Source organism: Coccidioides immitis (genome assembly GCF_000149335.2).
Source record: "Coccidioides immitis RS genomic scaffold supercont3.2, whole genome shotgun sequence".
Lineage (NCBI taxonomy): Eukaryota > Fungi > Ascomycota > Eurotiomycetes > Onygenales > Onygenaceae > Coccidioides > Coccidioides immitis.
Genome location: NW_004504309.1, coordinates 4,935,759 through 4,962,038, shown reverse-complemented (window position 1 = coordinate 4,962,038; position 26,280 = coordinate 4,935,759). Strand labels below are relative to the sequence as shown.

Here is a 26,280-nt window from a genome sequence, read left to right as displayed (position 1 = left end):
TGAGAGAGAGATCAAAGCAAGAGGAAGACGACAAAACAGGACGCATTTTGAGCCGCGAGCTTATCGATACAGTAACGGCAGCACCAGCCCCTGGGCGGGCCGATGATGTCGCTGACGGCCGCCGAAGTGGCCCGCTAGTCTATATTGGGTTAGTCACCGAGTGGCTCAAAAGCATGCTTCTGTGGCGCCGGAGACTAACCTAAAATGGATTAGCACAGGACCACTGACTGCTTACAAAACAAAACTGCTCGAGTTGAAAAAGTGTCTGGCAGCGCTTCTATGACACTGTCTATGTCTATGTCTATGTCTATGACTATAAAGAGCACGCAAAACGGCCCTTTCACTGAGACAGAATATTGCACCGGAATTACTTTACCCCCATCAAATCCTTTAGTAGTACGGAGTACGGGGTAACTACTCTGCATAGTTTCTTCAAGCTACCACACATCCGATGTCGAGATATGGTCGCTACAGGACAAGTGGCCCCCTTCACCACGCATCGCAAAATCCTGCCACGCCAATTACTACCCGGGTGCAAAGACACATTCGGGAGTCAAATTTGACACCGACCAAGCACCAATCACAAGGGCGGGTGGCAAGGTCGTGGGGGTAAAACTCCACATCCGGTCGGCATTCCATTCAACCCGCTGATGGCTGAAATTGTAGCCATTTCCGGGTGGTTCGTACTTTGCTTCAGCATTATTGTTCCTCAGTCAAAACTAGTCCTGTTCATATCGCCGTGGCATTGCCTTTGCTTCGTCGCGAGGCGAGCTGGCTAACTTAGTTAACTGCTCCTAGGTCTCCCTGGACGAGAAAACGTACGATTCGGATAAGCAGCCTCGGTGCATGATCCTACTCCGGACTCCGTAGCTTTATAGTTAACTAGCGCGTAACTATTCATCTTGATAATATGTAACCGGAAAAATGGAACCAAAATCGTCACCTATTATTATAGTTTCTTTGTCCACCAACAATAATACATATACATTTTAGGATGACCCCGACGACCGATTTTGACCTCCAAACCGCCCTCGCCGCTTGCCAAGACAGTCCTCCTGCACGATGGGCATTCATTCGCCAATTCACCCGCAGCTGGGCTTCGACGGGCACTCTTAACAATACCCAGGCGCCAGCAGACGCCAATTCTACGGAAATAGGCTTAGCAGCCGGAGAGCAGCGACTCAAGCTCACACTTCCGCCCGCCCTCAAGGAGGCATACAAACTACTCGGCCACCGACCAGATCTCACCTCCAACCACGACAGGTTCCTCGCCCCGGAGGAGCTATACATCCACCAACACACCACCACCAACGACATCAGCGTCCTAGTCTTCCGCACCGAAAACCAAAACGCTGCAATCTGGGGGATCAAGATCTGCCATTTCTCCAACCCCGATCCACCGGTCTTCATTCGCCTGGGCCTATCTGAAGAGGAAGCCGAACAATGGCTCCCGTGGACCGCCACCTTCTCAGAAGCTCTGGTCGAGATCATCCTGATCGAATCGATGTTCGACCCCACCGCTCTAACATACATCAGCTTTGAAGAATGTGGTAGATCGGAACTCGAAAAGAGGTTCACGCCACTTCCATTCCCCCGCTATTCTCCAGAGTCCGGAAATACGATTTCTTGGTTCACCCATGGCCCCAACCTATTGCTTCGTCACGACGGATCGGAGGTCATGATCCGCGCCCGCACAGACGACGCGGTCCAGCGGCTGACGGAACAGAACCCGGATTTGTTTTCAAATCTGGTGCCAAACGGATATATCTAATGTGCAAAGAAACAGAAAATAAAAATAAAAATAAAAATAAACAATAAAAAATATATTTCAAAGCGGGGATCAAGATTTAATCATCGCTATTTCAGGATATCTGCCAGATGTGTATATATGCTTTCTCGTTCTTGAGGCCATTAATTCCGTGCTGACGAGAGGGGCAATGATCTCCTTTCTCTGTAGATAAATGGAGGGTACATACATGCAAATCTTAAAACAAAAGAAACTCCTGGAGTGCAAAGAAGTGCAGGATGGCTAAGTCTTCGCCATCTCCATGCAAAAAGAAAGCCCAACGCCAATCCATTTATTCTTACATCAACAAGCGCCAAGCACCTAGTATTAGCGCTGCGGTACCAGTGCAAACACCCCTGTTCAAAAAACAAAATGTGGTCAGCAAAACGTTTGCTCATGCTTGACAGCTCTGATAACAATTCGAGCGACGGAAACGAGGCAAGAAGGGGGGGAAGGGTGCTTGGGGCAACATACATCAACCATTGCAGAGTTGAGAACTTGACAGCTTCCACCCTCTCCCTTAACCCGGCTACCTCTTGCTCTATTCTCGTCTCTGTCTCTTTTATTCTCATCTCCTGCCCGTTCGCTTCCTCCCTTATTCTTCCTTTCTCAAGGTTGAGATCCAGTCGGACTGACGCCTGTGTGCGGTTGATCTCGTCACGCAGTCGGGAGTTTAGTTTAGCCAAATCCCCGGCAATCCGATCATGTGAGGATCGAGTTAGCTGTGCTTCTGTCGAATCGGAATTTAGAAGCTCGGAGCGGAGTTTGGCGAAGTCAACCTTTTGAGTGTACGCAGACCGTTCGGCATCTGTTCAAAAATTAGGATTAAGAAGAGACAGTGACTTATTCGCTGCATCTAAGACTAGTCCCCCACGGAGGAGAAGCCATAAGGCAAGGAGGAAAATAGAGCACAGACCTTCCCTCAGCACCATCGTCCTGGTCAAATTCTGTATGGATTCTTCAATAACGTCATTAAGCACTCTCATCAAGGCAACAGCCTGCTCTTCACTGAAGCCTTCGCCCTTGAGGCGCTGAACCAGCTTCAGCGTATCGAAACGGTGATCTTTTTGTGCTGCTGCGGAGGCATGGAACGCACGGCGAGCGGGGTTGAATGCCGCGACATATACACCATTATGTCTAATAGGAACAGAAGGGACGTCCGTCTCGCGACGGGCCGTAGGAGCGGGAGTGGGCGAGGAGTAGCGGAGGGCATATGGGGCGAAGTTGGAGCAGCGAACGAGGGCCGCCGAGGACGAGGAGAGCGAGGTAGATAGACCTCTGAGCTGTACGGGCTGGCGAACATCAGTGGCGTGGAATGACCGACGCCTGTGTGTTTGGTTGGCCGAAACACCCGATCCAAAGAGGTTTGAGGGGGTGATGCGCGAGGAGCCGGTCTGTGAGGAGCACAGAAAGCGCGGCAACTCGACGACGGATTTCGAGGTCGCCATGATGAATATATATGGGCAGAGTAAAATGCCTGCCGAGGCCCTCAAGTCAGACCTGCAGCCGGGTGATCATCGTATGCCAGCCCGTGTACCTCCCACTGACCGTGTTGCCGATTGGAAAGCGATTGTGCTGCAACGTCTGGAAGTCGCGGGGAATGCGATCTAATCAGATGGACCAGCTGACTCAGCAGCACGCCTGCGCCAGTCCATTTTGGTGCTAGCGTTTCCCTGCATGCGCGGAAATCGATTTGCGGGGAACATTTATTATTATTGATCGTCGAAAACCCAAAAAGTCACTCTCGTCGCGCAAAAGGCCCTTGAAGCTATCACAATTCCGAAAGTAAAAATGGCATTTGTCATCCTATACCCAAAATGACTGCAACAGTTTACTCGGCAGGCGCTCTCCCTTTCCGAACATTGAGTCGAGAATCAGGGAAAAGATCACAAATCAGCGCTCTCGGCGCCGGGCAGCATGCTTCCGCGTCCCTGTATTAAAAAGACAGCTGTGTCTCAAGCTGAGAAGTTTGAACATATTATAGCTATGAAGAAGCCAGCCTGACACACTAGCCGTTTGAAACGAGGAGTAAGCCTCGGATGCTATATGTTAAAGCTTCACTCCCACCTTTCTCTCCCTCTTCCCCCCGTTCTCTCACGCAGCCACTGCTATCCCTGGGATATCAAAATGGCTGGCATTGACTGCCTCCCGGGCGAGATCTTAGTTGAGATCCTTGCTCAAGTCAAGGTCAATTCTTCGAATCTCTTCAGCTGCATCCTCGTCAGCCGGTCATGGTATCAATTAGGACTCCCACTGCTCTACCGCAATGTTGTGCTGTCCGACTCGAATGTCAGTGTTTTCTGCGGAAAACTCAACGCAAGTCACGGCTCACTCGTTCGAACATTGACCGTCCGCATTGCTCCCATTGAAGATGCACCGGCTACATTGCTCCCTGGCCTGCTGAGCACTCTCGTCCAGCTGCCGAGAATGACTACTTTCGCATTCCGCGTCACACGTCAGCCGGTGCCCTCGTTCTCCCTCTCCCGGGACCAGTTAATATCTCTTGTGGATGCGCTTCCTGAAAGCTGTATCAATCTAGAAATTGATACCAACTCCTCCGATGTTGCACCCAATGCAGACGGTGCTCACTTTTGCAATGCACTGCGCCGCATTCTTCCGCGCATGAGGAACGTTCGTCTTCAGCTAAAATTTATGTGCTCGCAGCTTTTCGGGGACGGACCGCCTCTCCCGGGCAACATGCCCTCCGATCCCAGCCTGCCATTTGAACCTGTCTCGTTGCCCAACATACAGACCCTCATGGTGGATTGCATTGCAGATAACGCAAATCTTCCAAAACACTGCAAGCACCCTAAGGTGGCACGTCACCCATTTACTGGCTGGGACTCCGTGACCGAGGCATTAAAGCGAGTGGTTGAACAAGACGGCTCTCACCCACCGTCAGCCAGGCTCTTCGTACTCAGCTCTCTGCCCCTCAACAATACCAATCAGAGGAGCTGCACCGCTTTTGCACGCGCGGAAATGGTATCTCAAACTACTTACACCCTCCCGTTCGGTATCTTTGCTTTTACAAACCAATATCATGGCTGGATGCTTCGCACCCCGGATGGCCGGGAGATCTTCTCAACGGTTTGGACACTGAAAGATTTTGCAGAGGGCGGGGTATGGAAGACTATCGTTGGCGGAAGCAGGATCCCCGCGGAGGTCCTCCTGCAGGAGGAAAAGTCTTTCATTCCAGCACTGTACGTGGAAGAAAAACTTCCGATTATGTCTCTGAAAGAATGGACGGCGCGGTATCCTGATATATCCTGTCCACTGTGGCGGAATGAGCTGCAGGCGGGAGTGAGACTTCTCGATGGAGAAAAGAGAGAAGGGCCCGAGGAATATCTGTCTCGAAGACCAGTTACTGAAAAGACACCGCCGGGCTTTGTGAGGCTAAGATCCGAAGCTTACATTAATCTTTACAGGCAAGATGATCCCCGTATCATCAACCGGACATGAATAATGCAACAAAGTTATTCTCGAAAACAAAGTTGGATGGTCTTCAAGAAATTGTATACATAGTACATGCATGCCTCAATGGGCCTACTATTCGGAAGTTAAAACATGTGACACCATTTTAATAACCAAGGAGAACCTCTGGCCAAATATCTGGCATTTCTGGCTAAAAGTAGTTATCCTATGGGCGTACGGAGTACCACGCCGCAGAAAGAAGCTCTTCAGCGATTCACCTCGTTTACCCCTTGTGTAGTCGTGGATGCTAACAACCTTTTTTTTTTAATTCAAATCGAACATATCCCTCAGTAACTTCATTGTGTCCTCCGGGGTGTTAACGGCATGGCCCGTGGTACGTTTATCAATGTAGATCTCCCAGTCATTCCCGCCCTCAAAGGCCTTGTCGCCGAAGAAGTGGATGGTAGAGAACTCAACGCCAGAGATGTTCTTTTCGGCTTCGACGTGTTGGAGGCAGTACGTCTTGTCCCAGCCGTTCGGGAAGACGTCGAAGGAGATTTGTCCGCCGATGGAGTATCTGACACACAATCGGATTGTTAGAAATGCCGTAACACCCATTTATTGAAAAACCACCCGTCAGGTGGAAAGTGCGAAACCGGAACTGTATGGTAAGACTCACGTAAGTCCATAGTCGGGGAATTCCTTTTTCAACGCCTCCACCATGGTCTTTCGGATGTTATGCACCTTGTCATACCTAACGGGGAGAAACGATCAGCGAATTAGTTAGCGTTCCACGCCACATTCCTATTAAAAAAAAAGGAAAAAAGAAAAGAAAAGAAGAAAAAAGAACACCGAAAAAGTGAGATCAATCGAACATGTAACACGTACTCTTGAAAGTCCAATCTCTCCTGCGTGCTTGCATTGCGTCCAATCGGGCTGATGTTCACCATACCATTTCGGAACTCCACGAATGTGCCTCTCTTCTTGGGTAACCTCAGATCCGCGATGTACCTCAGGCAAAAATCCACCAGCTTCTGATATTTCTCCTCTCCGAGCCACTGGATGAAGCTATTACTCTTCAGGGGCTGGCCCATTCTGAACGCGACCAGGCCATTCTCGGCGAAGCAAAAATCGAAGAGGGATGTCACCGACGTGGTCTGGGAGCCGAGCTGTTCTTGTTGCTTGGCTAGATCTGAGCCACCGACCTGGGGAATTGGCAGATCATACATGTCAGTTGAAAGAAGGCGGGATGATCGGCGGACGGTCGCACAGTGTCCGGGATGGGCTGGGACTGGCATTTTGCACAAGCAAAGTTATGCATCTGGCTAGGGAGGAAGGAGAGGGAACAGCGCGGGGGGTTAACTGGTAATCTGAACGTACATAGCCAATCGCACACTTGTGCCGGAGCTGCGACAGCAATTGAAGCATTTCGGGCGAGGCGCCCTGCCAGGGGCGGTCAGTCCAACTTCCACTGCAAGCTAAAGAATTGCTCTTCTCTTGTGTTGCTCCTTTTTTCACAGGCAAGGAGATGCACTCACCAGCCTCGCTGGGGTCAGTGTACCATCGACGTCGAACAGGCAAATTGTGTTTTTGATAGGACGGTTTTCGAGGGAGGGGTACACGCTTGCTGCTTCGGCGGTCATGATCGCGGTCTAACTATGCGGGGTATCCTGCGTTCTCAAGTAAAACGGAATAAAAAGGAGAAGAAGAAAAGGAGGCACCGCGCCTTGCTACAAATTCTGAGTAAGACGAATTGAAAACTTGCGAAGAAAGTTAAAAAGGAAAAAAGAAACGAAAAATCGGGAATAAGGAGCTATGCGATTCAGAGCAAAAGGAAATGAGAGAGGGGCAGAAAGCACTTCCACAGACGGTGAAAGAGGACGAAGATGAGTTGGCTTCTGATCTCCATTGTGGAGCCCCCCTCTCCCTCACAGCATAGTTTACGAGCCGGCGAGGACCCGAGTCAGGGGTTGATCCGTGGGCAGGACGTACGTAACTCTCCCAGGGTTTGGTCAATGGTTTGCACAAAAAAGACCCTCCCGACCAAAACTCGTACGGACGGATCTGGCTAAACAAGTCTGCCAGACAGCATTCCCAACCAGCCTGGAGGGTCAGATCGAATGCTGGCCTCATCCATATGCCCGCAGCACGCTCTGTGATTTGAACGCGCATCCTGGCTTGAGCATCCAGATCAAGTGGAGCCGGACTCAAGCACAGACACTTTCTCCCAGCAGCGTGTAACGAGTTAGTTAACCCGTGAAAGCTGCCACAGCCAGCCAGGGGAAAAAGAAGATGATTACAGCTCACAAACCGAACGCTTCTCCAGCCCTGTCCATTAAATAATGCTATATGGATTTCTGCATCTATCACTCTGTTTTTTTTTTTTTGGCAAAAGCAGAGAGCTTTGTACTGTACATATGCATGAGATATTTCTTCCGCCAAACGCCAAGCTCTTTTTCTCAGAGCAGATGAGAGATCCTCTCCCGCAGCGAACACATTGTCATGAAAAACGAAAAGCCAAATAAATTTCCCAGATAATGCTCCCAAGGAAACATAAAAGTACAGCGATCACTTAACACCACGCTCGAAGTCGGTACCATGTCCCTCCTGCAATACGGCGGGACCAGAGGCCGCGGGGTGACATTTTTGGGTCACCAAGCAGGCCGAAAGGACCCATGTTTAGACTACACCTGGCTGGATTTGCTTTCCCTTGACACTCTTCCACTCCAAGCCAAGGGCGCCAATGATGCCTATCGCAGACATGGCAACGGACACGTACCAGGTGTTGGTAAGAGCCGCGTTGTATGCCTCCTGAACGTTATCTAGAAGGGCCGGCGGTACCAGCTCCTTGAGCTGGGTGGCGCCGACTTCCAATACCAGCGACGGGTCTATATCTGGCACTGCTTCCCTGATGCCGCTCATAAGGCGATTGCCGAAAACGTTCTGGCCAACAGATACGAACAACGCTCCACCAAACGTCTGGGCGAACATAACAATCACAGTTCCAACTGCCACATCCTCCAGCGGCAGTACGGTTTGGGCTGCAATGAGCGGTAGCTGGAATCCAAACCCAAGCCCAGTGCCGAAGATAACTTGATACCCAATCCACTTTTCATGGCCGGTGGTCGTAGTGAAGGTCGTGAGCATACCTGCCCCAATTGTCGATAAGATGCTTGCCACGTACGTAAACGGAGTATAGTATCCAGTAACGGTAGTTCCGATTCCACTCAACAAGGAGAAAATCACCAAAGCCAAGACTAGTGGAATAGCCATGATTCCCGACTTTGTGGCCGAAGCGCCTTTGATAGCCTGAAACCAAATAGGCAGGTAGAAGACAATTATGAAGAACGAGGATCCTAATGTGAGTGCAAAGAAAGCTGCGGATGAAATGCTTCTCTGTGTGAAAATGCGTGGAGGAACAGTTGCATTATCACCTTTGTAGATTTGAATTCCAATGAACACGCTGATCAATATCGCGAAGAGAATGAAAAGAATGATGATGCGCCAATTGCCCCAGGCATATCTGGTGCCACCCCACTGGAGAGCGAGGAGAAGACAGACGACACCGGGCATGAACGCTGCAGAACCAATTGGATCAAGCTGCAATAGGCGGGCTTTCCAGCTTAACGAGGTGTTGAGATTTTGTTTTGGGGCCTTGAGGAAAACCAGGATGGCGAAGATGGTCACGGCACCAATTGGGAGATTGATATAGAAGCACCACCTCCAGGAGAGATGGTCTGTAAAAGCACCGCCCATCAGTGGACCAACAACCGAAGCGATACCGTACATGCCCCCGAAAAGACCATTATCTAGCGTTTACAAAAACAAATCAGCTTAGGTTTAAAAAAAAAAAAAAAAGATGATGTTTTAGGGTGGGGACGAGGAGAGAAGAGAGGGAAATGAATGACATACAGATGGGTCGTTTCTCCAGGGGAACCGTATAAGCGACAATCACCAAAGCACCAGAGAATATCCCCGATGCGCCCATACCAGCAACAGCACGGCCAATGATGAGAGCTTCGGAGCTTGGCGCAGCTCCGCAAACAACTGAGCCAATTTCAAAAATGCCGATGGCGGTCAAAAACACCCATTTCACAGGAAAGAAAGTGTACACCTTCCCAAACACCAACTGAAAGGCACAGGTAGTGAGGAGATATGAACTTCCATACCAACCGACATCATCAAGAGCCTTGAAATGGTTAGTGATTGTTGGAATAGCTGTCGTGATAATCGTGTTGTCCTAAGGGTAGCTCGGTCAGCAAGCTCCATCATCCCCACGAATGAAGTGAACGAAACTTACCAATGCAACGAGGAGTACAGCAAGGGACAGCCCGATGATGATAATCAATAAAGTTATTCCCGAGGCATATTCAGGTTCTGCTCTTGCGTTTTCACTTTTTTCGCTTGTTTCTTGCGCGTCCCTAGGCTGCTCAAGTGACGCGACTGCCGCTGGCTCCCCAGGGATGGAACAGTTCATCGAGGCCGCCTCTTTATCATTTTCTGCTCCAGAGGACGGATTGTCGCTGAATGCGGTCGTGATTGATCCGGGCTCCTTCGTCGCAACCTGCTCGCTGGACTCCTTTCGAAATCTTCTGATCCAGGATGTCATATCAGCGAAGGACGATAGTTTCTTCCTTTTTTTTTTTTCTCTCTTTTTGGGACGAGAAAGGGAGTTATCGAAATGTGCAAAGTGATATCCACGTGTAATTGGATGGAAAAATAAAAAATAAAAACAAGAAAACGACGATCCCAAAGTCGATCAAAGAATGTGGCCGTGGGGATCTTAGCAAACAAGTATCCGAACAATCGGTGTAACTCAAGAAGCAGCGATGTATGTATGTACGGAGGACCTTTGTAAAAGGAAAGCTCAAACGTGCACTATTTGACTCCTGTATGGTCGAGAAAAAAGCAAGGTATGATACGAAGTATATATAAATATGAATCGAGACGACTCGATAGTGCCAACGTCATAGGCACCCTGGCTGCAAGAAAAGAAAAAAAAGAAAAAAAATCTCGGAAAGCATATAAATTAGCTCCGAGCAAACGGCTGCATAAAAAAAAAAAAGAAGGGCTCTTCGGTTCTGAGCCCCGGCTCGTGTTTAAGGAGACTGGTACGGGGCAGCTCTTGGATCAAGCAAGCAGCCCCCGTGCCGTTCGCAGATGACCCAAGATTACCACTCTGAGTTTTGCCGACTGTCGGAGGCTCGGTGTATTTTGACCCTTGCCTAGGAGATTGTTTGCATCGCTGAAGAAACAACGGGAGGTTGTTTTTCTTCACGGTTTCTGTGGCATCAGGGTAAAGAAGGCGGCTTGGCCGCTTGTTTGGGAGTTTTAAACTACTCGGCGCCACGAGACAGAATCGTCCACAGAATTGTCCAGCCCATGCCCCGTCACGAAAATCAAGCAGACGCTAAGGAATTTGACTGCCTAGAGGGATTATCTTGTCGTGGATGGAGAATTTTCACGGCGATTTTGGTCCCCCAGGCTTTGGACGTTCTATCAAGGGATTCTCTTGATTCTGTGCTGGCCCAAAACAGAGAAAATTAAAGTTCTCAGCTAGCATGGAACCGTGAGGATACGGATCGGTGTCGGGCAGACTGCCACATTGGGAGTTTGAGCCAAGCACGTCCCGATCGTCCTGTTGAGATCGGCCACGAAAGCAGATGCCCCTGTTATCAGGAAGTTCCATCATCCGTTCAGTTATCGAGTCTCCATTGGCATGGATGTCAGTCCGGAATGCGTAGACCTGTCATCCGCCCGGAATGTGGCTTGCGCGCGTTGAAGATCATGTTGCACAAAATTTTCAGGGTTCAGACTGGGAGATACCGCTTCGCGTCCTTGCGTCGGAACCGGGAAGCTCTGTATCGGCTTCTTCTGTGCAGGTCAACAATCCAAAGTTCAGTCTGCCCGGGTCACGGAACGCAAAAAATTACACGTTTGCCAAGCTGTGCCTCGCGAGTCGCCGACTCGAAATTTTCGAAAATCAATACGAGCGTGATCAAGGCCAGAGCCATTTTCTTTTTTTTTTTTTTTAAATAAAAAAAAAAGGACTCCATGAGTGATTCACAGCCCCGTCCGAGTCGGGACACGTAGCTTACTGTCAAAGTGCTCTTCCTCCACTTGCTCTCATATTGAAGCCAACCGTCAAGCTTGGAAAAATAGGGGGTTTGGCCCGTGAATCACAGTAGCCACAAAAACTCGAGCGACCGCCGGCTCGAGGCGCTACGCGCCCAATCGTAAGGCTAAGACCTCCAAATGATTGCAGCGCTTGACCAATGATGCTTTATCGATCTCGGGCTGTGGAGGAACATTCGTCCGCGTACACGCCGACCCTCCGATCCTTGCGCTGTGCCATGAAAAATTCTCTCCAGGTATGAAACAGAGACTCGAAAGGACGGAAAACACCTTTCCTCTCTCCGACCTCGAGACGGGAATCGCCGACTGTTATCACGAAGCAGCCAGACTTGGCGACAGCGACTTCACTATGGTAATGGCCCTCCTTTAAAAAGACACGACCCGTGACAAACAAACCAGATCGATGGCGTTCGAAATCTTGGCCCTGGTTCCAGGACTTGTTCACTACATACGTCATATCAATTGTATTAACAGAGAACCCTTTCGAAAACCTCGCGCCTTTGCTGTGAGCGCAATCGACAAGGAGGGATTTAATAAATGAATAAATAAATAAATAAAAGAGGGAACCAAAAAAAAAAAAAAAAGAAAAAAGACAAAAAAAAAGGTAATCGCGGTGCTTTCGACGAACGAGTACCATCCTAACAAACGCCGTCCCGTTTAACATAGTAACCAAAACTCCATACGCGGAGCCGTTATGACACGGCTGACTGCAAGACCTTCGTGGCTAACTGACTCAATATCTTAGCCTTGTCCGTTTGCGGCAACTCTTGGAAAACTTCATAGACACTCTTCCCTTTCTTGTCTCTCACCGCTCCAAGCCTATTTCCTGCGACTGCTCCCGCCACAGCTCCCGGGAAGTTCGCAACAATGAACCCTATAGCACCGCCGCTAAGACCTCCTACGATGGACCATAGATATCCCCCGGCGGCCTCAGCTTCACTGGCCGACATACCTTCCTCTCGAAGCATCTCCTCGAACATCGATCCAAACTGGTCGGAAGCGAACGACTCAGCCTGCGGGGGAGGGTGCTCGTGGGCCCAGGATGATCCCGCCGAGGACGAGGTGCGACGTGCTGCATCGTACTCACGGCGCCTGTGCGGGTCTGAGAGAACGTAATACGCATCGTTTATCTGTTGGAATTTCTTCGTTCGGGCGGCTCTATCGGGGGAGTCTGCGGGTACGCGGTCGGGATGGTGCTTGAGGGCGGCGCTGCCAGGATATGGTGAGCCATCAGTAACGTTTCACGAACTAAAAGGGGCCCGATGACGGTGGGAAATCTTACCGTTTATAGGCATCACGGATTTTCTGCTGTGTGGCGGAGGGATCTATTTCCAAGATCTTGTCTGGACATCCAGGATCAGTGAGGATGTTCGTGGATACTAGGATAGGTTATGTGCCCGCAAGCGTACAATAATCTACACGGGTATCTGCGAGAGGAGGTCTTTTTTAGCATCTGTGGTTAAGGTCATATCAGCACAACGCTCAGGCTCTGGCTTCCCTACCAGCCATTCTCTAATCTTTCAATGCTCCTCAATTCCTAAAACTCCTCGGGAATACTGTTGTTTATCTTTGAATTCATATGTGAAATGAACAAATCTTTCAGGATATCCAGGTGGAAGCAAGAATAAAGCCAGCTGGCCCGTCGACGGCACTCTCGCCCAACCGCGTTCTCTTATGGCAGGCGATGACGTTGTTCCAATCACAGAAAGTCAATCCACTCAGTAATTATGTAATACACCAAATTACTTAAGCGTTTTAGAGTTTATTCCACGTGATCATAAGCTAGTTAATAAAATAATTGGGTAATCAGCAGCTTCGTCCAATCAGATCCTATCAAAGACGTGACGCTCTTTCACTACGAAGTCTACTCCGTAACTACTCCGTACATAAAATCTGTCATTTTGGTGTGTCGGGGCTCCCTTGAGAAATCAACAACCATAGCGGTTGATTAAACACCGCGGCTCATCCTTTGGTCGAAGTGCTCCTTCTTGCCAGCTCTTTCTTGACCTTTCTGTGGCTAAATTTCTTTGGGGGGAGTCTGGGAGGGCTTGCTACCGTGCCCTTATTGAGCCAGTGCCGCCTTCGGAGGCTGTAATACTTGCGTAAACTACAAGGCATACATTAGGAGCACGGGCACAAGGAGTGCGTGAGGCAAAGATTGGTCCCTTCTTAGATGCGGTTGGTGCATGATTTAACGGGCAGGAAAGCGAAGATGGTTGGCACCAGCACACTTGCAGATGTTGTAGTCAATTGTACGTCCGGTGATGTCCTCGCCACCAGGCTCATCAATGGGAAGTGCATCGGTGTCCCTTGTGCTTTGCCGACCGAGAATATTCTCAACTTGCCATTTGTACGGTTAATTTTCCAACAAGGAAACTCAAGGGCCTGAAGAACCCGGTTCAGATAACCCACGTATCCTGTAATCCTAACTAAGGGATCTTGTGTGCTGGAAATGTAGTATTGGGTTGGGTTATATCTGATATTCTAGGGAATACGCCGACGCACGCATTTCGTGATACACGCGGCGCTCTACATCCATTGTCATATTATCTGGAGGGAAGCTTCCTCGCCAAAGTAGGTAGTTGCAGCTATACCGTGGTAATGCCGGGGGGGGGGGGGGGGGGGGGGGGGGGTTGCTCACTTCCCAAGGCGGAGAGTTTTGATTGCCTGGACACAAGACTGTCAATCAACTTTATGGGGAACCAAATCAAGCAAAAGAAGAGGAGGTCCCACACACGTCACAATAGGTGATCAAATGTTTCCCGAGAGGCAAAACTCCCAGTGTCCTCCATTGAACGTGGCTCGGGGGGTTGATACCCGCCTTCCACCCACGATCTGCGATCACAGAGCGCCCGCAAACCCCTATGCGATCAATGTTGCAGACAACCTTGAGGACGGGTCTACTTTGACACGTTTCAATCTTGAATGTCTGGCTTGATGATAGTATGCGAGTCTCCTTGGCTTGCTGCTAAGCGGGAACCCACTTACATATCGTCGACTTCCGAGCCGAACAGTGAATATTTTCAGGGCTTGTATCTGGCTACGTGGCAGCGAAGTCAGTCGCATCTGAAAGCTCATCCAATCATAGAGTGAGCCACCGGGAGAAGTCGACGACGATTGCTGAGGGGGACAACATCTGATGACAATAGCATATTTTCTAGCTCTCCGAAAGAGGGTATTCCAATCGATATTGCGATTCTGCCACAAGTCCTTAAGCTCAAACATGTGATCAAGCTCCGTCCCATTGTCAAATCCGGACCTCCAGAGCCTCTGATGAGAGGCCTTCAATCAAGAATCTAGGCACAATATCCTAGATCTCGAGCTATGCGCTTCTGACCGAAAATTGGCATTTCTTTCGTTTTGAGAACCAATTTGGCTTGTGCTCGATCAATGAGCACGGTAAATGCTTTGACCTTAAAGGGATTCTAAGTCGCGTCCCAGGCTTCAGCAATCCTCATTGCGTTTAGGTGTAGCTAGGTAAGTAGCATATCGACATAGTAAGCAAAAGCTGATGAGTTCGTACTAAGAGAGTCCAAAAGGCTTTCTGTGATCATCAGGCCTAGGCCTGACTCGAGCCATTGAACGTCGAATTTTAAAACTGAAACAAAAATTCCGTATGGAGGACGTTTGCCAAGTCGTCCATATCCTGCAATTGCGCCGGGAGGTTCAAGGATTCCCTAACAAGATCGATGGGTAGCATAGCACATCCAGTGGCCCAGGCTGGTAAAATGACGCTTGGTGAACTTCAAACGTCCCTTATCCCTCTCTTGGTAGTCGTCGTCATCACGGGATTTGGCAGGATCCAAAGGCGCATGCGAGCCGTGAACACGGTCTAGGGCTAGATTGCGACCTATGCCCGTGAGAAGCAGGTCTCCGAGGCGACCTTTTCACGTTTGGCTCCTACGCGCCCGTAAATTCACCTGGGCATTCCGAGGGTGAGTGACAGGAAATCCCATGGTGTTCCAGGTTGACAAAAGGCTTTGGCGCGTCCTGATGCCCAATGTTGAGGAAACCGCATACGGAGCAGGCAAAGGTCTGCAGAAAATCACACGTCAACCTCAGCAACGGCATGCCCGAAAAGGAAATCCAAAGGCCACGGTTTGGGATGAAAAGGCGATTCTCCGTACAATCCACTAGGTTTGATTATTAAGGCCGTGTGTTGTTTTTACTGAACGGAACCCAGGTAACTATATGTGGCTTGGCAACAGTAGTTAACTATATTTCCGTTGGAACAGCCGCAGCCAGGGGACGTCCAATTAACTAGGCGCTTCGGCTTCGTGCACTCAGGAACCCAACCGCCAGAGTTACCACCTGGCCGCGAACCGCAATTGCACGGATCCGGGTTCCCAACCACGCGCCGCTCGGATTCTCACACACTTTTCCCTACGCAAGTCGCAAGCTTACCTCGCTTTTCCAACACAATGAGCTGGCTGTACCCTTTCTCCAGTACCTCCCACCGCCGCCGTCGCTCCAAAGACCGACACTCCACCGTCAGCTCAAACCACCACCACCACTCGCGTCATTCCACCAGCGCGCCCTCCATTTTCAGCCTGGGGAGCTACGCCAATCGCTCCTCGGCCTCCTCCGTCTATTCCGCCGGCGGCTCTTCCTCACGCCGAGCAAAGCCGCGCTCGGGGTTTGTGGCACGCATTGTGCATAAGATCAAACGCCTGTTCAGACATATAGTCCATTATGCGAAGCGGCATCCAGTGAAGGTTTTCCTGATGGTGATCATGCCGCTGATCACGGGAGGGGTGCTGCAGAAGCTGCTGAGCGCCGTGGGAGTTCGTCTTCCCAAGAGTTTGATGGGTGGGAGATCGAGGGGAGGTAGTATTGGCGGGTTCGATAGCGGTGGGAATGGCATCGGTGAGAGTGTCAAGGGATTGGTCTCTGTTGCGAAGATGTTCTTGTGATCATTTCTATGTTTGCGCTTGTTTCTTTTTCACTTTTGTTTGGCTTCCGGTTTCTTCTGTTAGAGTTGGAGGAACGGGGAGGGACTTGTTTTTTTCTGTTCGGGTTTTCCGTTTTTGGAGGATGTGGATCATGCGGGAAATTTTTAATGATACGGTCGAACGAATGGCGAGATACCCCGACTCGATACGCCGCGGCCTGGGACGAATTGATGAACTTTTTTGCGAATTGACCGCGAGATGAATTTCGCGAGTAACGATAGAAAAGATGGACGAAAACATGCTTTCATAGTTTGTATAGAGCTGTTATCCTGGCTTCCTCTGAAAATCTGGTTACGTTCTTCTGGTTTCGGTATATCAATCCAGACATCCGTCGGTCTGAGAATAAATAATAGAATTCAGAGTATGTCTTCAGAAGCTGATTTTTTGGGTGGGGGTCGGTCTGGGGTATATGAAGGTTTCCTGACAAGCTCAAAGGAACCGACAGCCATTATTGGCATTCTTCCGAGTCAACAGGGAATAGTTCACACTTCGCATGGTCCAGATGCATGTTTGTATGTGCATACATAGTTGGTCATGTATGCATACCCGATGGGGTTTCCACGTTGATACCCGATCCAGCTCAGGAGAACTCCGCAAGCGGAGCTTGATAGGCCGATGACAGCGCAATGAATCCCCGAGCCGTGAAGCAGGCTTACCTGCATGTACATATGCCGGACACAGAATGCTTCGTCATGGAACGAAAACTTTTGTTGCCAAATATAGAAATACAGAGTAATTTACACAAGTAGCAGCGTACATTTTTTCAACTCAAGCGTTCTTCCCTCTCCTCTTTCTTGCTTTCTTTGAAGATACGTCTGGAGTAGATACGCTATCGGTCTCCGGTTCGGCAGAAGTGGTAACTTCATCATCGACAGGATCCTGGGCTTGGGAAGGCGTATCCTGAACGGATCGACCTACAAGCTTGCGGTAAAGCCACTGTGGAAGTCTATATGCGAGCGTATCACGCATTGTCGGCCGGTGGATCTCGTTGATATCGAGAAAGAATTCTTCCTTTTCCCCATCCTCAGTTTCTTCTTCCAAGAACACATTTCCGATGGCATCGACGATAAGAACCTTGCCATTTTCGGCGACAACCCTCTTTCGATCCCCAACCGAGGTAACAACATTGGTTGGAGTGGCCGTACCGGAAGATCCCTCCTTTTTCGCCTTCTTGCTCTCCTTGCGGTTTTCTTTCTCCATCATTCGTTTCTGTTTTCTGTTCAGGACGACGTGCTCTTCGCCATTTTCAGCAGCGGCCGTGGTGGACGCATTGTCGTTATAGTTACTCAGATTTCCGATCCCCTGAATGCCCAGTTCGTCGCCCCACGCAGCTCGGCGAGCATGTCGGATATATCGGTCCACAAATTCGACCTGTCTCTTCCAGCTGAGGACGAGAGCTAGGTAATGGGCAGCTCCGCCGAAGGCAAGAAAGAGACCTATGAGGACAGTACCCAAGCCGGGGCGGAATCGCGAATAATAGTACCCACTACCCTTCCATATGGGGAAGCCATTATTCAAGAAGTGGTCGTATCGCTCTCTCCCCGGGCCTTTGAGGACGTCGTGGACTATACCCAGTCGCGCATATCGCTCCGTCGCATGTTTGACGACCTTTTGGATTTCTCGGTCGGAAGGCCGCTTGCTGACATGAACGCCGTCCTTTTTCTTCCCCGAGGATGTTCGGGGCGGTTTAGCGCGGGACGCGATAAAGGAGCGCTTCGCCTTGTCTGGATGGAGCTGCTTGGACTTCCTGCGGAAAGCTTTTGTTATCTCGACATGGCTAGCGCTGGGCTTTACGCCGAGGAAATCTGGTAGATGTGAGAACCTTGGATGGCTGTGTTTGGATTGGGATGACAGGACGGCAGCATACCGTAAAAGGTAACATTGACGCCCTCTGTCGCTATGATCTCCTCACGAAGGCGAAATATTTCGTGATCTGGTTCAATCGCACAGCAGTCAGTATCGAGTTACGGCCGGTCGTGTGGGCAGAAAAAGGCACACACACCTTCTTTAGTCCAAGCAGCCGCAAGGGCAAGGAAGCCAGCGAGCAGAAGGAGGACTCGGAACAACGCAGCTTGCCTCATTTTGGGCCGGCCCACAGATAATGGGCCAACGGAGGCTAAAGCTCAGAGACGAGAGAGGATATACGGCAGTTTAACTCGAGGAGGACAGGTAGTACTCCGTAGCTGTGTAGATACATGTAGTGAGCGGCGGGAGAGAGTGGCAGTTTCTTGCGGGTAACTTTTTCTGAACGGTACCACAACGTGGCCCAATCACGGCCACTGGATCGACAGCCCAAATGGGTCGGGCTCCACGGGCTGTTTCGATGCCCCAGGCTCGTCAACCGCCCGCCATCAAGCGAGGGCTGGCTTGGGCTGCGAGGCCTGTGATGGGCTCTGCACGCCGGCGGAGGGAAATCCAAGAGGCGGAAACTGCATGCAAGAGGGAATAACGAAAGAGGCCTTTGAACCCAGTCCTGCAGGACCTCAATGTAGCCGTAGGTTTTTACCCCTCTTAAAATCTCTGCCCAGCCCCATTTCCTCACTTTCCGTCCTCTTCTCTCTTCAGCAATTCCAAAGCAGCGCAGAGCAGTCTGCCAGAGTCTTTTAACTACAACCTAATTAATCTCTGACCGATACATAACTACATCTCCATTTTTTTTTTTTTTTTTCCCAAAGATGGAGGTGCCATGAGGCGGGAGATCCTCCTCAAGGTGCCTCCCCCATTCCAGCAATATCGTGAACTTTGTGTGTGTGTGTGTGTGTGTGTACTCGATCCCTCTCGATTGGCCTCAAGTTTTCCACCCGAAGTCTTGACTCTTCACTCCCAAGTTAACTTCAGTGCCTTTTTTGAACTTAACTAAAAAAAAAACGGGGTCGTGGTTTACATAAGCATTTTCTAGTTTTTGCGCTAAAGGTAGAGCGCCATTCCGTATCTAGGCTAGCGCTAGGGGAAGAGAGAAACTGTGGCCCCATCGGAAAGTTTGCAGTTTGAAGACAGGAGGTCAAAGCCGGAAATAATTGCTTGGACGCCTGGCTCTCGCTTGCTCGCTCGCTCGCTCTGCACCCTCTTCCTCAATCACAAAAAAAGGGCCGTGTTCCGCTGCTGAATCGTGCATCTCTTGCAAAGGCTTTCTGAAAGGTCAGTTTTGTTCCACTTGTGTGAAACAATTGCAATATGTGCAAAAGCACCCAGAGCTTTATCCAAGACAGCACCCAGCATCCAAAGCACACAAATTTGGACTCGTTTCGCTGACCCTCGTGCTTGGTGACAGGTCTTCCTCAAACGCTCTTTATCCACATCCTCAATTGCCCACAGCTTGCCGTATCTCATCATGGCGCCCATCCAGATACCCCTCGATGCCTTGACATCACGCTTCAACTTCGGCGATAGGTTCAGTGCTGTTCGCGCGCAATCGTTCTCCTCGCGCTTTGCTAATCTCAAACCTATCTCGGAGTTCTTCGATTTCAAGAGGGTGTCGAAGCCTGCTAATTTCAGTGAAATGCAAAGCCGCCTGAACTACAACCTCAGCTACTTCTCCAGCAACTACATCGTCGTGTTCATCATGCTCAGCATCTACAGCTTGCTGACGAATCTGCTGCTCCTGTTCGTCATTCTTCTCGTAATCGGCGGTACGTATGGGATTGGCAAGCTCGAGGGCCGGGATCTTGACGTCGGTGTCTTCAGAGCGACAACCTCTCAGCTCTACACCGGCTTGTTGATCGTTGCTGTCCCGCTTGGCCTCTGGGCCTCGCCGATCGGTGCGGTTTTATGGCTTATTGGCGCTACCGGCGTAACGGTCCTGGGACACGCCGCATTCATGGACAAACCAATTGAGAATGCTTTTTCCGAGGAGGCGGTCTAGGTGGTCGGCCGCGAACTCCTTATGATATGCCCCAATGGGGAAGACCGCCGGGGGCACGAATGGGGAGGAGCAAAAAGGGTAAGAAGAATCGTGTGGACCGGTTGGAGGGTGATGGTGATGATAGCGGGAGTGAAGACGGTGTGCCCCTACAGCCGAGCGTTGCTCTCGGTCGACAACAGATGAATCATCTCCGATTGGCCGTGCCTGTGGATATGATGAATGGACTGCCGATGGAAAGTGATGGAGAGAGCTCGGACGACGAACATGACGAATATGCACTTAATGAAGCTTATCAAGACAGCACTCTGGCATATGCCATGCAGCTTGCGATGAAGGACAGGGACGATCGCCTGGTGGAGAGAGCACTGGAGCGAATCAGGTACGCACAAACATTCGGTAAATCTAAAGTCAAGCTTTCTCAGCGTGAACTTGAGGCATTGGAGAGGCGGCGGATGCAGAGCGAGATGGTAAACGGATCGCGGGGCAGTAAATCCGCCCGGGTCAACGGCAGAAATATGTTGCCCCCGGTTGTCCTACCTGCGCAATCCAATGGAAGGTGGTCTCAAGAGGCGGCTTTTTCGTCTGCAACCGATACCGCGTCTGGATACCATATGCCTACTTTGCAAGCACCGCAAGCCCGCCCCAGGACACCCACGCAAACGCTACGTATGCATCAGCCAAATACATCACCTCGAATACCTGGCGCATATAATTTTCAGGATGATCCGTCCGGTCGTCCCCCGTCATCCGGGAAGACTCAGCCTCTCCCGCGGCCTCTTCCTGACGACCCGGACTGGGTGCCACGCTCAAGATCGTCATCAAATGCCATTCCAATGTCCACTTCTACCTATGTTTCATATTCGCCAGCACAAGTCATGGGCTTCGACCCACGGTATTCCATGTCTACCAGCCCTGACTATAATATGAGCACGGCACCGGATTCCATGTATCAGCCGGTATATCGACCTTCGTCCCGTCAATCATACATCGACCCCGCCGCATACAATCACGTCGTCTTGCCGCCAGCCCCTAGGGCTAATCCGGTCCGACATCCTAGCAGCGGCAGTAACGCCAGCAGCAGTGATAACGGTGTCCAGGTTGAGGCGCCCAAAGAGCCCCCCGAAGCCAACGGCTCCAAGACAAACGGCGTATCCAAAGGAAAAGCGACCCGTGGCAGACGAACACGCAAATGATTGGATGCTTAATTAACTGTGCTCCTTGATCTCCATTGTGACCTTAGTTAACTTCTTTTTAAATTATTTGGGCGATATCTGTGGGAGTTTACTCGGCAAGTGAATAGACTATGGAATGGCTTTTTTTTTTTTTTCCCCTACGCTTCCTTTTCCTTTTCCTTTCTTGTTTTCTTTTTTGTGTTCGCTTTTCTATCTGGCATGGTGTAGATCGTGGTCGGCCTGATTCGAACCTTTCCTTTTTCTTTTTCTCATTTACATTCTTCAGGCAGTATTACTTACAGGTTACTGAATATATTTAATTAGAGGCTCACAGGTTGGTGATGGTAGAAAGGTGCATACAATGCAAGGCAGGAGGTCTCTAGGCCTTGTGCAGCTCCAATCCAAAGGGGATTGAGCAATAAGTACAACAAACTTGACATAAAGCAACATGTAAGGTTGGCTATTCGATGTTATTTCCTGTGGTTGACTCTTAATATTAGAAACACGGGTGCTAGGAAAAGCGCCAGATGCAGTCCGAAGCTGTGTTTCCCAAAAAGTCAAAGAAATGTGTTTCTTATTAAAACTCGGCACCATGTTTCTGGTCCACCCAGTCCCAATGCTAAGAGTAACGATTCACTCTTACAACAAAGAACAGCACTTTGCAAGACAAGAGACTTGCTCACAAGATACTGGAACTGATGTGTGAACTTGCAAGATTCCAAGTCACATGCTTGCAAGCAATACATAATGGACAGTTACTATGTGAATCTCTGAAGAAAGCCAGCGGTAATGGACAACCAATTAAATCAGCTATTTCTGTCCGTTGTTTCCAACAGCTATAGATACATGGGCCCGAAACGGGCCATATTTCCACTGACAGATGGGAGTTCTATCGTGTAAGCAAATGGGAATAAAAATGCGGACATTTTCTCCATAAATATCAAGCACAGACCAAATAGCCATAGGATTCACAGTGTATTATTGTTCTTTGATTGCCTTGAGAGTTCCCACATCACAATCTCGTATCTGCAGCACTGTCTTGCCCAAGACGGAGGAGTCGAAAGAGTTCCTTCGTCCAAGGTTTCCTCCCTAACGTGTGCCTTACTAGGCAACTCTCCATCCGCCACTGGTTCAGTAGCCTTGGAGGCAAACCCTGTGCTGAAGGGCGTACAAGCTAGGCCGAATCCTGAAGGGGTCGGCTCGTTGGCAACATTGAATTGAAAGTCCGCCCATTTTCGAAACACGGCGACCGTATGCCTTCTCTTTGCTTTGAGCTTTCGAGAAGATCATTCTGCAATCTCGTTTCAGGCACTAGATATGAGCGCGAGCCGATAATTTTGCAGGATTAAAGCCTTACATTCTGGAGTCGAAATAGACACGGCTCGAGTGCGGATATTTCCCCGTCCATATAAGAAACAAAATCTTCCCTTTCACGCACGGCCGCATTGGGATGGGGCCATAGCTTTGCGGAATTGAAATCGATTAGGAAAGCTCGACCATTTTTCGGAGATCGTGACATTCCGCGGGCGCATATTGCCATGGGCGATATCTAGGGAGTAGAGATGGTTTGGTTGGTCTCGCAAACTTTTGAACTTCTGTGGCACTCATGTAAGCCTGGTCAAGCGTACAACCTTCAATATATTCAAGTAATAACCCGCGAACGGGGTACCTTGCAGTGGCCGATGTTCCGACCCCCATTCTAGGTTCTTGCCTAGCTTTCGGGTTAACGTGTGTTCTTGGGTTGTGTCGGTGGTAAGCCAGCCATGAGAGTAAGGGCCAACCACGCCAACCAGCTTTTTTGTCAATCAAGTAATTGTATACTTGAGATTCAACAATGAACGGATCGTTCACCAACGCAGTGTTCTAAAACCGCGAGCGGGCCCAGCGAGGGTTTAGAATGGTGTACTAAGTGAACAGATATTAAACGGCTTAGTTCCCTTTGAGCATCCGTATCAAAGAGTTTAAGTAACTCAAGACGCTGTACCGATTTTAGAGCATAGGCAATGTTTTTGATTTGTACTTTAATGATAAATGCGTGATCACCCTTCGGTGTAAGCCCAAGAAATTTAATGTCTGAAGAGAGATAGCTTTTGTCCTGAAGAAAAGGACAAAGATGTTCTCGGTTTTTCAACCATGCATTCCAGCATGTAAGGGATGCCAAATTCGAGGGGTTCATAGCAGAAATAAATTGATATAGAAATTGTTCTTCCCGAGAATTAAGGGTTGAGCGATGGCGGCCAGCATCAAGTCAAGTGGAAAACTTCACCACTTCAATTCACCCTAATAACATGCTTTACTAATCTGCCACCATCGTAGCAGTGGCTCGCTGGTGCCTTGTCAATGCTTGCTGTCATGTATGGTGAATATAAGCTTGATGTTTGGATATTGTTGCTGAGCCGACGAAAATGACGAAGTGACTGGGTGGCTCATCCGGAATGACAGATGACGTCGACTGCCGATGAAGTTGCTTCCGGGGTTCCTGACAATTTACTCAGCTCCAGCCATGCTGCAAAAGCACCTACAAATATTGAAAAATATCCATACTCTCCGGTCTCCTATGGCTTCAACACGGGCTTTTTATGGTCCTTGAAAAGTTCATTCCGTTGTTACTTATCCTCCCCTTGTGTGGTTTTTACTCCCTGGCTTGCGATTTGGCAAGTTCGCGGTGCGACCACCAGCTTCTCCCTGTCGCTTTTCTCTTTTTGGATGGTGCTCTCTTGGAGAGACCAGTCTCCGGTGACTTCAGCCCTCTCATCTGGTGCTCTGATGTCGACTGTTGAATCGGGAGCTGTTTCGACCTGATCGTGCTCTGCCTTGAAACCTTTTGGAGCGTGCGGTTTGTTGATCGATTCGACAGTATCGGGATACCTTTCTTTTTGCGTTCAGCTTTCTTTCCAAGTCGTGAGTAATTACCATCGCCACAGAAGCCTGGTTAGTTGGTGCTAATGGACCGGATGTCGCAGTTGCTATAGAGTTCCAGTCTTTTTTACCTATTGGCGTTTCGATTTCACCAGCTCGAAACCAGCCGGCTGGACCGGCGGATTACTTTTGATGCCTATGCTTAAGTTTGACAGCTCGACCGTCGACATCTACATACTTTGTTTCCCTTCTATCATCACATAACTCTTGCAGCAATGTGGCTTATATCATACTGGGTGTTCCCAGTAATAGCATCTGGGATGTGGCTTGGTGTGTAGAAACCCTTCCGTTTACATCTCAACCTCTGCCGAGTACCAGCTGATCCATGAACGCCAGCCACTATCTTAACTCTCCTGATAGTTTGGTCAGCAGATGGATATCCCATATATTCGAGCATGGAGCCGGGTCAGACTATTGCGTATGCACCTCCCCCATGCCTGTGGACTTATTTGGGCCTTAAGCTGACAATTCGTCAGGTATATCTCGGACGTTGCTGCCCATGGCCTTAAACCACTATTCATTGCTGGATGTGCAATCACTGGCGTATTCTTCGACCTCGGATTTGTGTCAGAGCGTTGGCTGCGGCACAATGGGCGGCTTTTGCGAAATAAAGGAAGGCTAGATAAGGCGTTGTCAACGCTGGCTATTATCTTTTCTATCTGCGGCGCTGTGGGCTTGATTCTCCTCTCCATATTCGACACACTCCGATACCGCCATCAGCACAATGGTTTTCTGGTCCTGTTCATGTAAGTACTTTTTTCAGGTGGGAGCCGGGGCTGTGAGCAGAGAACTAATCCGATCATATTCCCAGGGGCGGATATCTTCTCAGTGCAGTTTTCGTTTGTCTCGAATACTTGCGCCTCGGTATCCATTACCGAGAACACCGCATCCTTACGATTAGCTTCTGGATTAAACTCATATTTATTATTGTCGAATTAGCTCTCGCGATTGCATTCGGAGTCACAGGTCGAGGAAGAGGCCGCAAAAACCAGGCAGCCGTTATCGAATGGGGTATAGTGTCCCTATCATTATTATCTTGCTGTGAATAGCAACTGAAATTTTATGGCAGTTATTGCTTTCATATTCACATTTTATGTGTTTTCTTTTGTCATCGACCTTGCCCCTGCCGTCCGCACACGACGCCATATTCCACAAGGCCAGCGCTTCCCAGAAATGGTATCGGTGTCTTATCCGGCCGGCCAACAAGGTCAGCTGGATATAGCTTATGAGCAGCCTCTAACCACAGACTCGATGGGTGATATGGCCAATCGCCATCGCGGATTTGCTATCAACGACGGAGCCCCTTCTAACTGGCCAGAAGACCAAAGAAATATGCCCTATAACCAGGGCCGGTTTCAGGAACCAATCCCTGTGAATACTTAATCGTCGAGAATCCGAATGCGTCGGAGCGTGACCTTATATATGATTACTTGCTGCACCGCATTCCCACTCGCAGGTGCGATGATCGGTGTTTTGTCGCTAAGAGACAGGATCCAGACTACAAAATACAGCTTCTTGCATTAGCGATGTAGATATGCGCTGGGGTAAGTTGCCGTGGAATAAACCGCCATATAGGGGCCTAGGTGGTAATCACTCAATTCTGGAGAGACTCTATTTTTTTGATAGCGTTCAAGCGAGATACTGTACATCGTGTTCATCTAACTACGAAGTAATTGTATTGGAAAGCATTGAATTGATAAGACCGTAAGACCGATCTGGAACTCCCCGGGGGCCCTGGCGGGGGATGGCTGTCAACTAGGCTTAGCGCCCCGAGAGTCCCTAAAAACAGGTGACGTGCAGCCGCGATCTTCGGGCGATTCAGGCGTCGTGTCCGCCGGAGCCAAGAAGGGAGGGAGGCTGGCCCATCTGCTCGAGCCAATGAGATTGTGCTGATAAGATAAGCTCAGCAAGCTTCTCGTGCTTGTGTTGGCGTCCCCGCAACCTAGCAACATCATCGTTGTCTCGAGGTCTGCGCAATCATTGTCCTGCCTGGAGAGCGGTTCGCCGATTCTACGAAGAGCGCTTTCAAGCCATGATGGTATC

At 49.7% G+C, this 26,280-nt stretch overlaps 11 protein-coding genes across 11 annotated transcripts; 5 read left to right on the top strand and 6 right to left on the bottom strand.

Annotated features, from left to right (window-relative positions):
• The first annotated feature begins 982 nt into the window (after positions 1-982).
• Positions 983-2,031, top strand: CIMG_07293 (uncharacterized protein). Its single transcript, XM_001243396.2, has one exon. It carries the CDS (start codon positions 995-997, stop codon positions 1,769-1,771), a length of 777 nt encoding a protein of 258 aa, XP_001243397.1. The 5' UTR covers positions 983-994; the 3' UTR covers positions 1,772-2,031.
• On the bottom strand, positions 1,797-3,357 carry CIMG_07292 (uncharacterized protein). The gene is made up of 3 exons (XM_001243395.2): positions 2,703-3,357; positions 2,261-2,594; positions 1,797-2,142 (listed from the first exon to the last, which is right to left on the bottom strand). The coding sequence occupies exons 1-3, from the start codon at positions 3,232-3,234 to the stop codon at positions 2,085-2,087; spliced, it is 924 nt and encodes a 307-aa protein (XP_001243396.1). The 5' UTR covers positions 3,235-3,357; the 3' UTR covers positions 1,797-2,084.
• Positions 3,358-3,664: 307 nt separating this feature from the next.
• CIMG_07291 (uncharacterized protein) lies at positions 3,665-5,245 on the top strand (the record flags this gene model as incomplete). Its single annotated transcript, XM_001243394.2, has 1 exon — positions 3,665-5,245. The coding sequence occupies exon 1, from the start codon at positions 3,914-3,916 to the stop codon at positions 5,243-5,245; it is 1,332 nt and encodes a 443-aa protein (XP_001243395.1). The 5' UTR covers positions 3,665-3,913.
• A 140-nt stretch (positions 5,246-5,385) lies between these two features.
• CIMG_07290 (phosphomannomutase) lies at positions 5,386-7,034 on the bottom strand. The gene is made up of 5 exons (XM_001243393.2): positions 6,736-7,034; positions 6,578-6,640; positions 6,086-6,402; positions 5,877-5,951; positions 5,386-5,774 (listed from the first exon to the last, which is right to left on the bottom strand). The coding sequence occupies exons 1-5, from the start codon at positions 6,838-6,840 to the stop codon at positions 5,522-5,524; spliced, it is 813 nt and encodes a 270-aa protein (XP_001243394.1). The 5' UTR covers positions 6,841-7,034; the 3' UTR covers positions 5,386-5,521.
• A 478-nt stretch (positions 7,035-7,512) lies between these two features.
• Positions 7,513-11,019, bottom strand: CIMG_07289 (drug:H+ antiporter-2). Its single transcript, XM_001243392.2, has 3 exons — positions 9,498-11,019; positions 9,110-9,437; positions 7,513-9,006 (listed from the first exon to the last, which is right to left on the bottom strand). Exons 1-3 carry the CDS (start codon positions 9,804-9,806, stop codon positions 7,877-7,879), a joined length of 1,767 nt encoding a protein of 588 aa, XP_001243393.1. The 5' UTR covers positions 9,807-11,019; the 3' UTR covers positions 7,513-7,876.
• A 907-nt stretch (positions 11,020-11,926) lies between these two features.
• Positions 11,927-12,989, bottom strand: CIMG_07287 (DnaJ chaperone). Its single transcript, XM_001243390.2, has 4 exons — positions 12,835-12,989; positions 12,742-12,759; positions 12,615-12,675; positions 11,927-12,541 (listed from the first exon to the last, which is right to left on the bottom strand). Exons 1-4 carry the CDS (start codon positions 12,839-12,841, stop codon positions 12,025-12,027), a joined length of 603 nt encoding a protein of 200 aa, XP_001243391.2. The 5' UTR covers positions 12,842-12,989; the 3' UTR covers positions 11,927-12,024.
• Positions 12,990-15,753: 2,764 nt separating this feature from the next.
• Positions 15,754-16,536, top strand: CIMG_07285 (uncharacterized protein; the record flags this gene model as incomplete). The annotated part of the gene is made up of 1 exon (XM_001243388.2): positions 15,754-16,536. One exon carries the CDS (start codon positions 15,754-15,756, stop codon positions 16,243-16,245), a length of 492 nt encoding a protein of 163 aa, XP_001243389.1. The 3' UTR covers positions 16,246-16,536.
• Positions 16,537-16,955: 419 nt separating this feature from the next.
• Positions 16,956-18,445, bottom strand: CIMG_07284 (DnaJ domain-containing protein). Its single transcript, XM_001243387.2, has 3 exons — positions 18,287-18,445; positions 18,152-18,217; positions 16,956-18,089 (listed from the first exon to the last, which is right to left on the bottom strand). The coding sequence occupies exons 1-3, from the start codon at positions 18,363-18,365 to the stop codon at positions 17,053-17,055; spliced, it is 1,182 nt and encodes a 393-aa protein (XP_001243388.1). The 5' UTR covers positions 18,366-18,445; the 3' UTR covers positions 16,956-17,052.
• A 1,170-nt stretch (positions 18,446-19,615) lies between these two features.
• CIMG_13131 (prenylated Rab acceptor 1) lies at positions 19,616-21,651 on the top strand (the record flags this gene model as incomplete). Its single annotated transcript, XM_001243385.2, has 2 exons — positions 19,616-20,042; positions 20,147-21,651. The coding sequence occupies 2 exons, from the start codon at positions 19,616-19,618 to the stop codon at positions 21,337-21,339; spliced, it is 1,620 nt and encodes a 539-aa protein (XP_001243386.2). The 3' UTR covers positions 21,340-21,651.
• A 635-nt stretch (positions 21,652-22,286) lies between these two features.
• On the bottom strand, positions 22,287-22,858 carry CIMG_07281 (uncharacterized protein; the record flags this gene model as incomplete). The annotated part of the gene is made up of 2 exons (XM_001243384.1): positions 22,287-22,592; positions 22,676-22,858. The coding sequence occupies 2 exons, from the start codon at positions 22,856-22,858 to the stop codon at positions 22,287-22,289; spliced, it is 489 nt and encodes a 162-aa protein (XP_001243385.1).
• Positions 22,859-23,855: 997 nt separating this feature from the next.
• Positions 23,856-25,620, top strand: CIMG_11931 (FK506 suppressor Sfk1; the record flags this gene model as incomplete). Its single annotated transcript, XM_012358740.1, has 6 exons — positions 23,856-24,219; positions 24,282-24,507; positions 24,574-24,655; positions 24,714-24,983; positions 25,049-25,248; positions 25,307-25,620. Exons 2-6 carry the CDS (start codon positions 24,453-24,455, stop codon positions 25,618-25,620), a joined length of 921 nt encoding a protein of 306 aa, XP_012214163.1. The 5' UTR covers positions 23,856-24,219; positions 24,282-24,452.
• Positions 25,621-26,280: the final 660 nt, after the last annotated feature.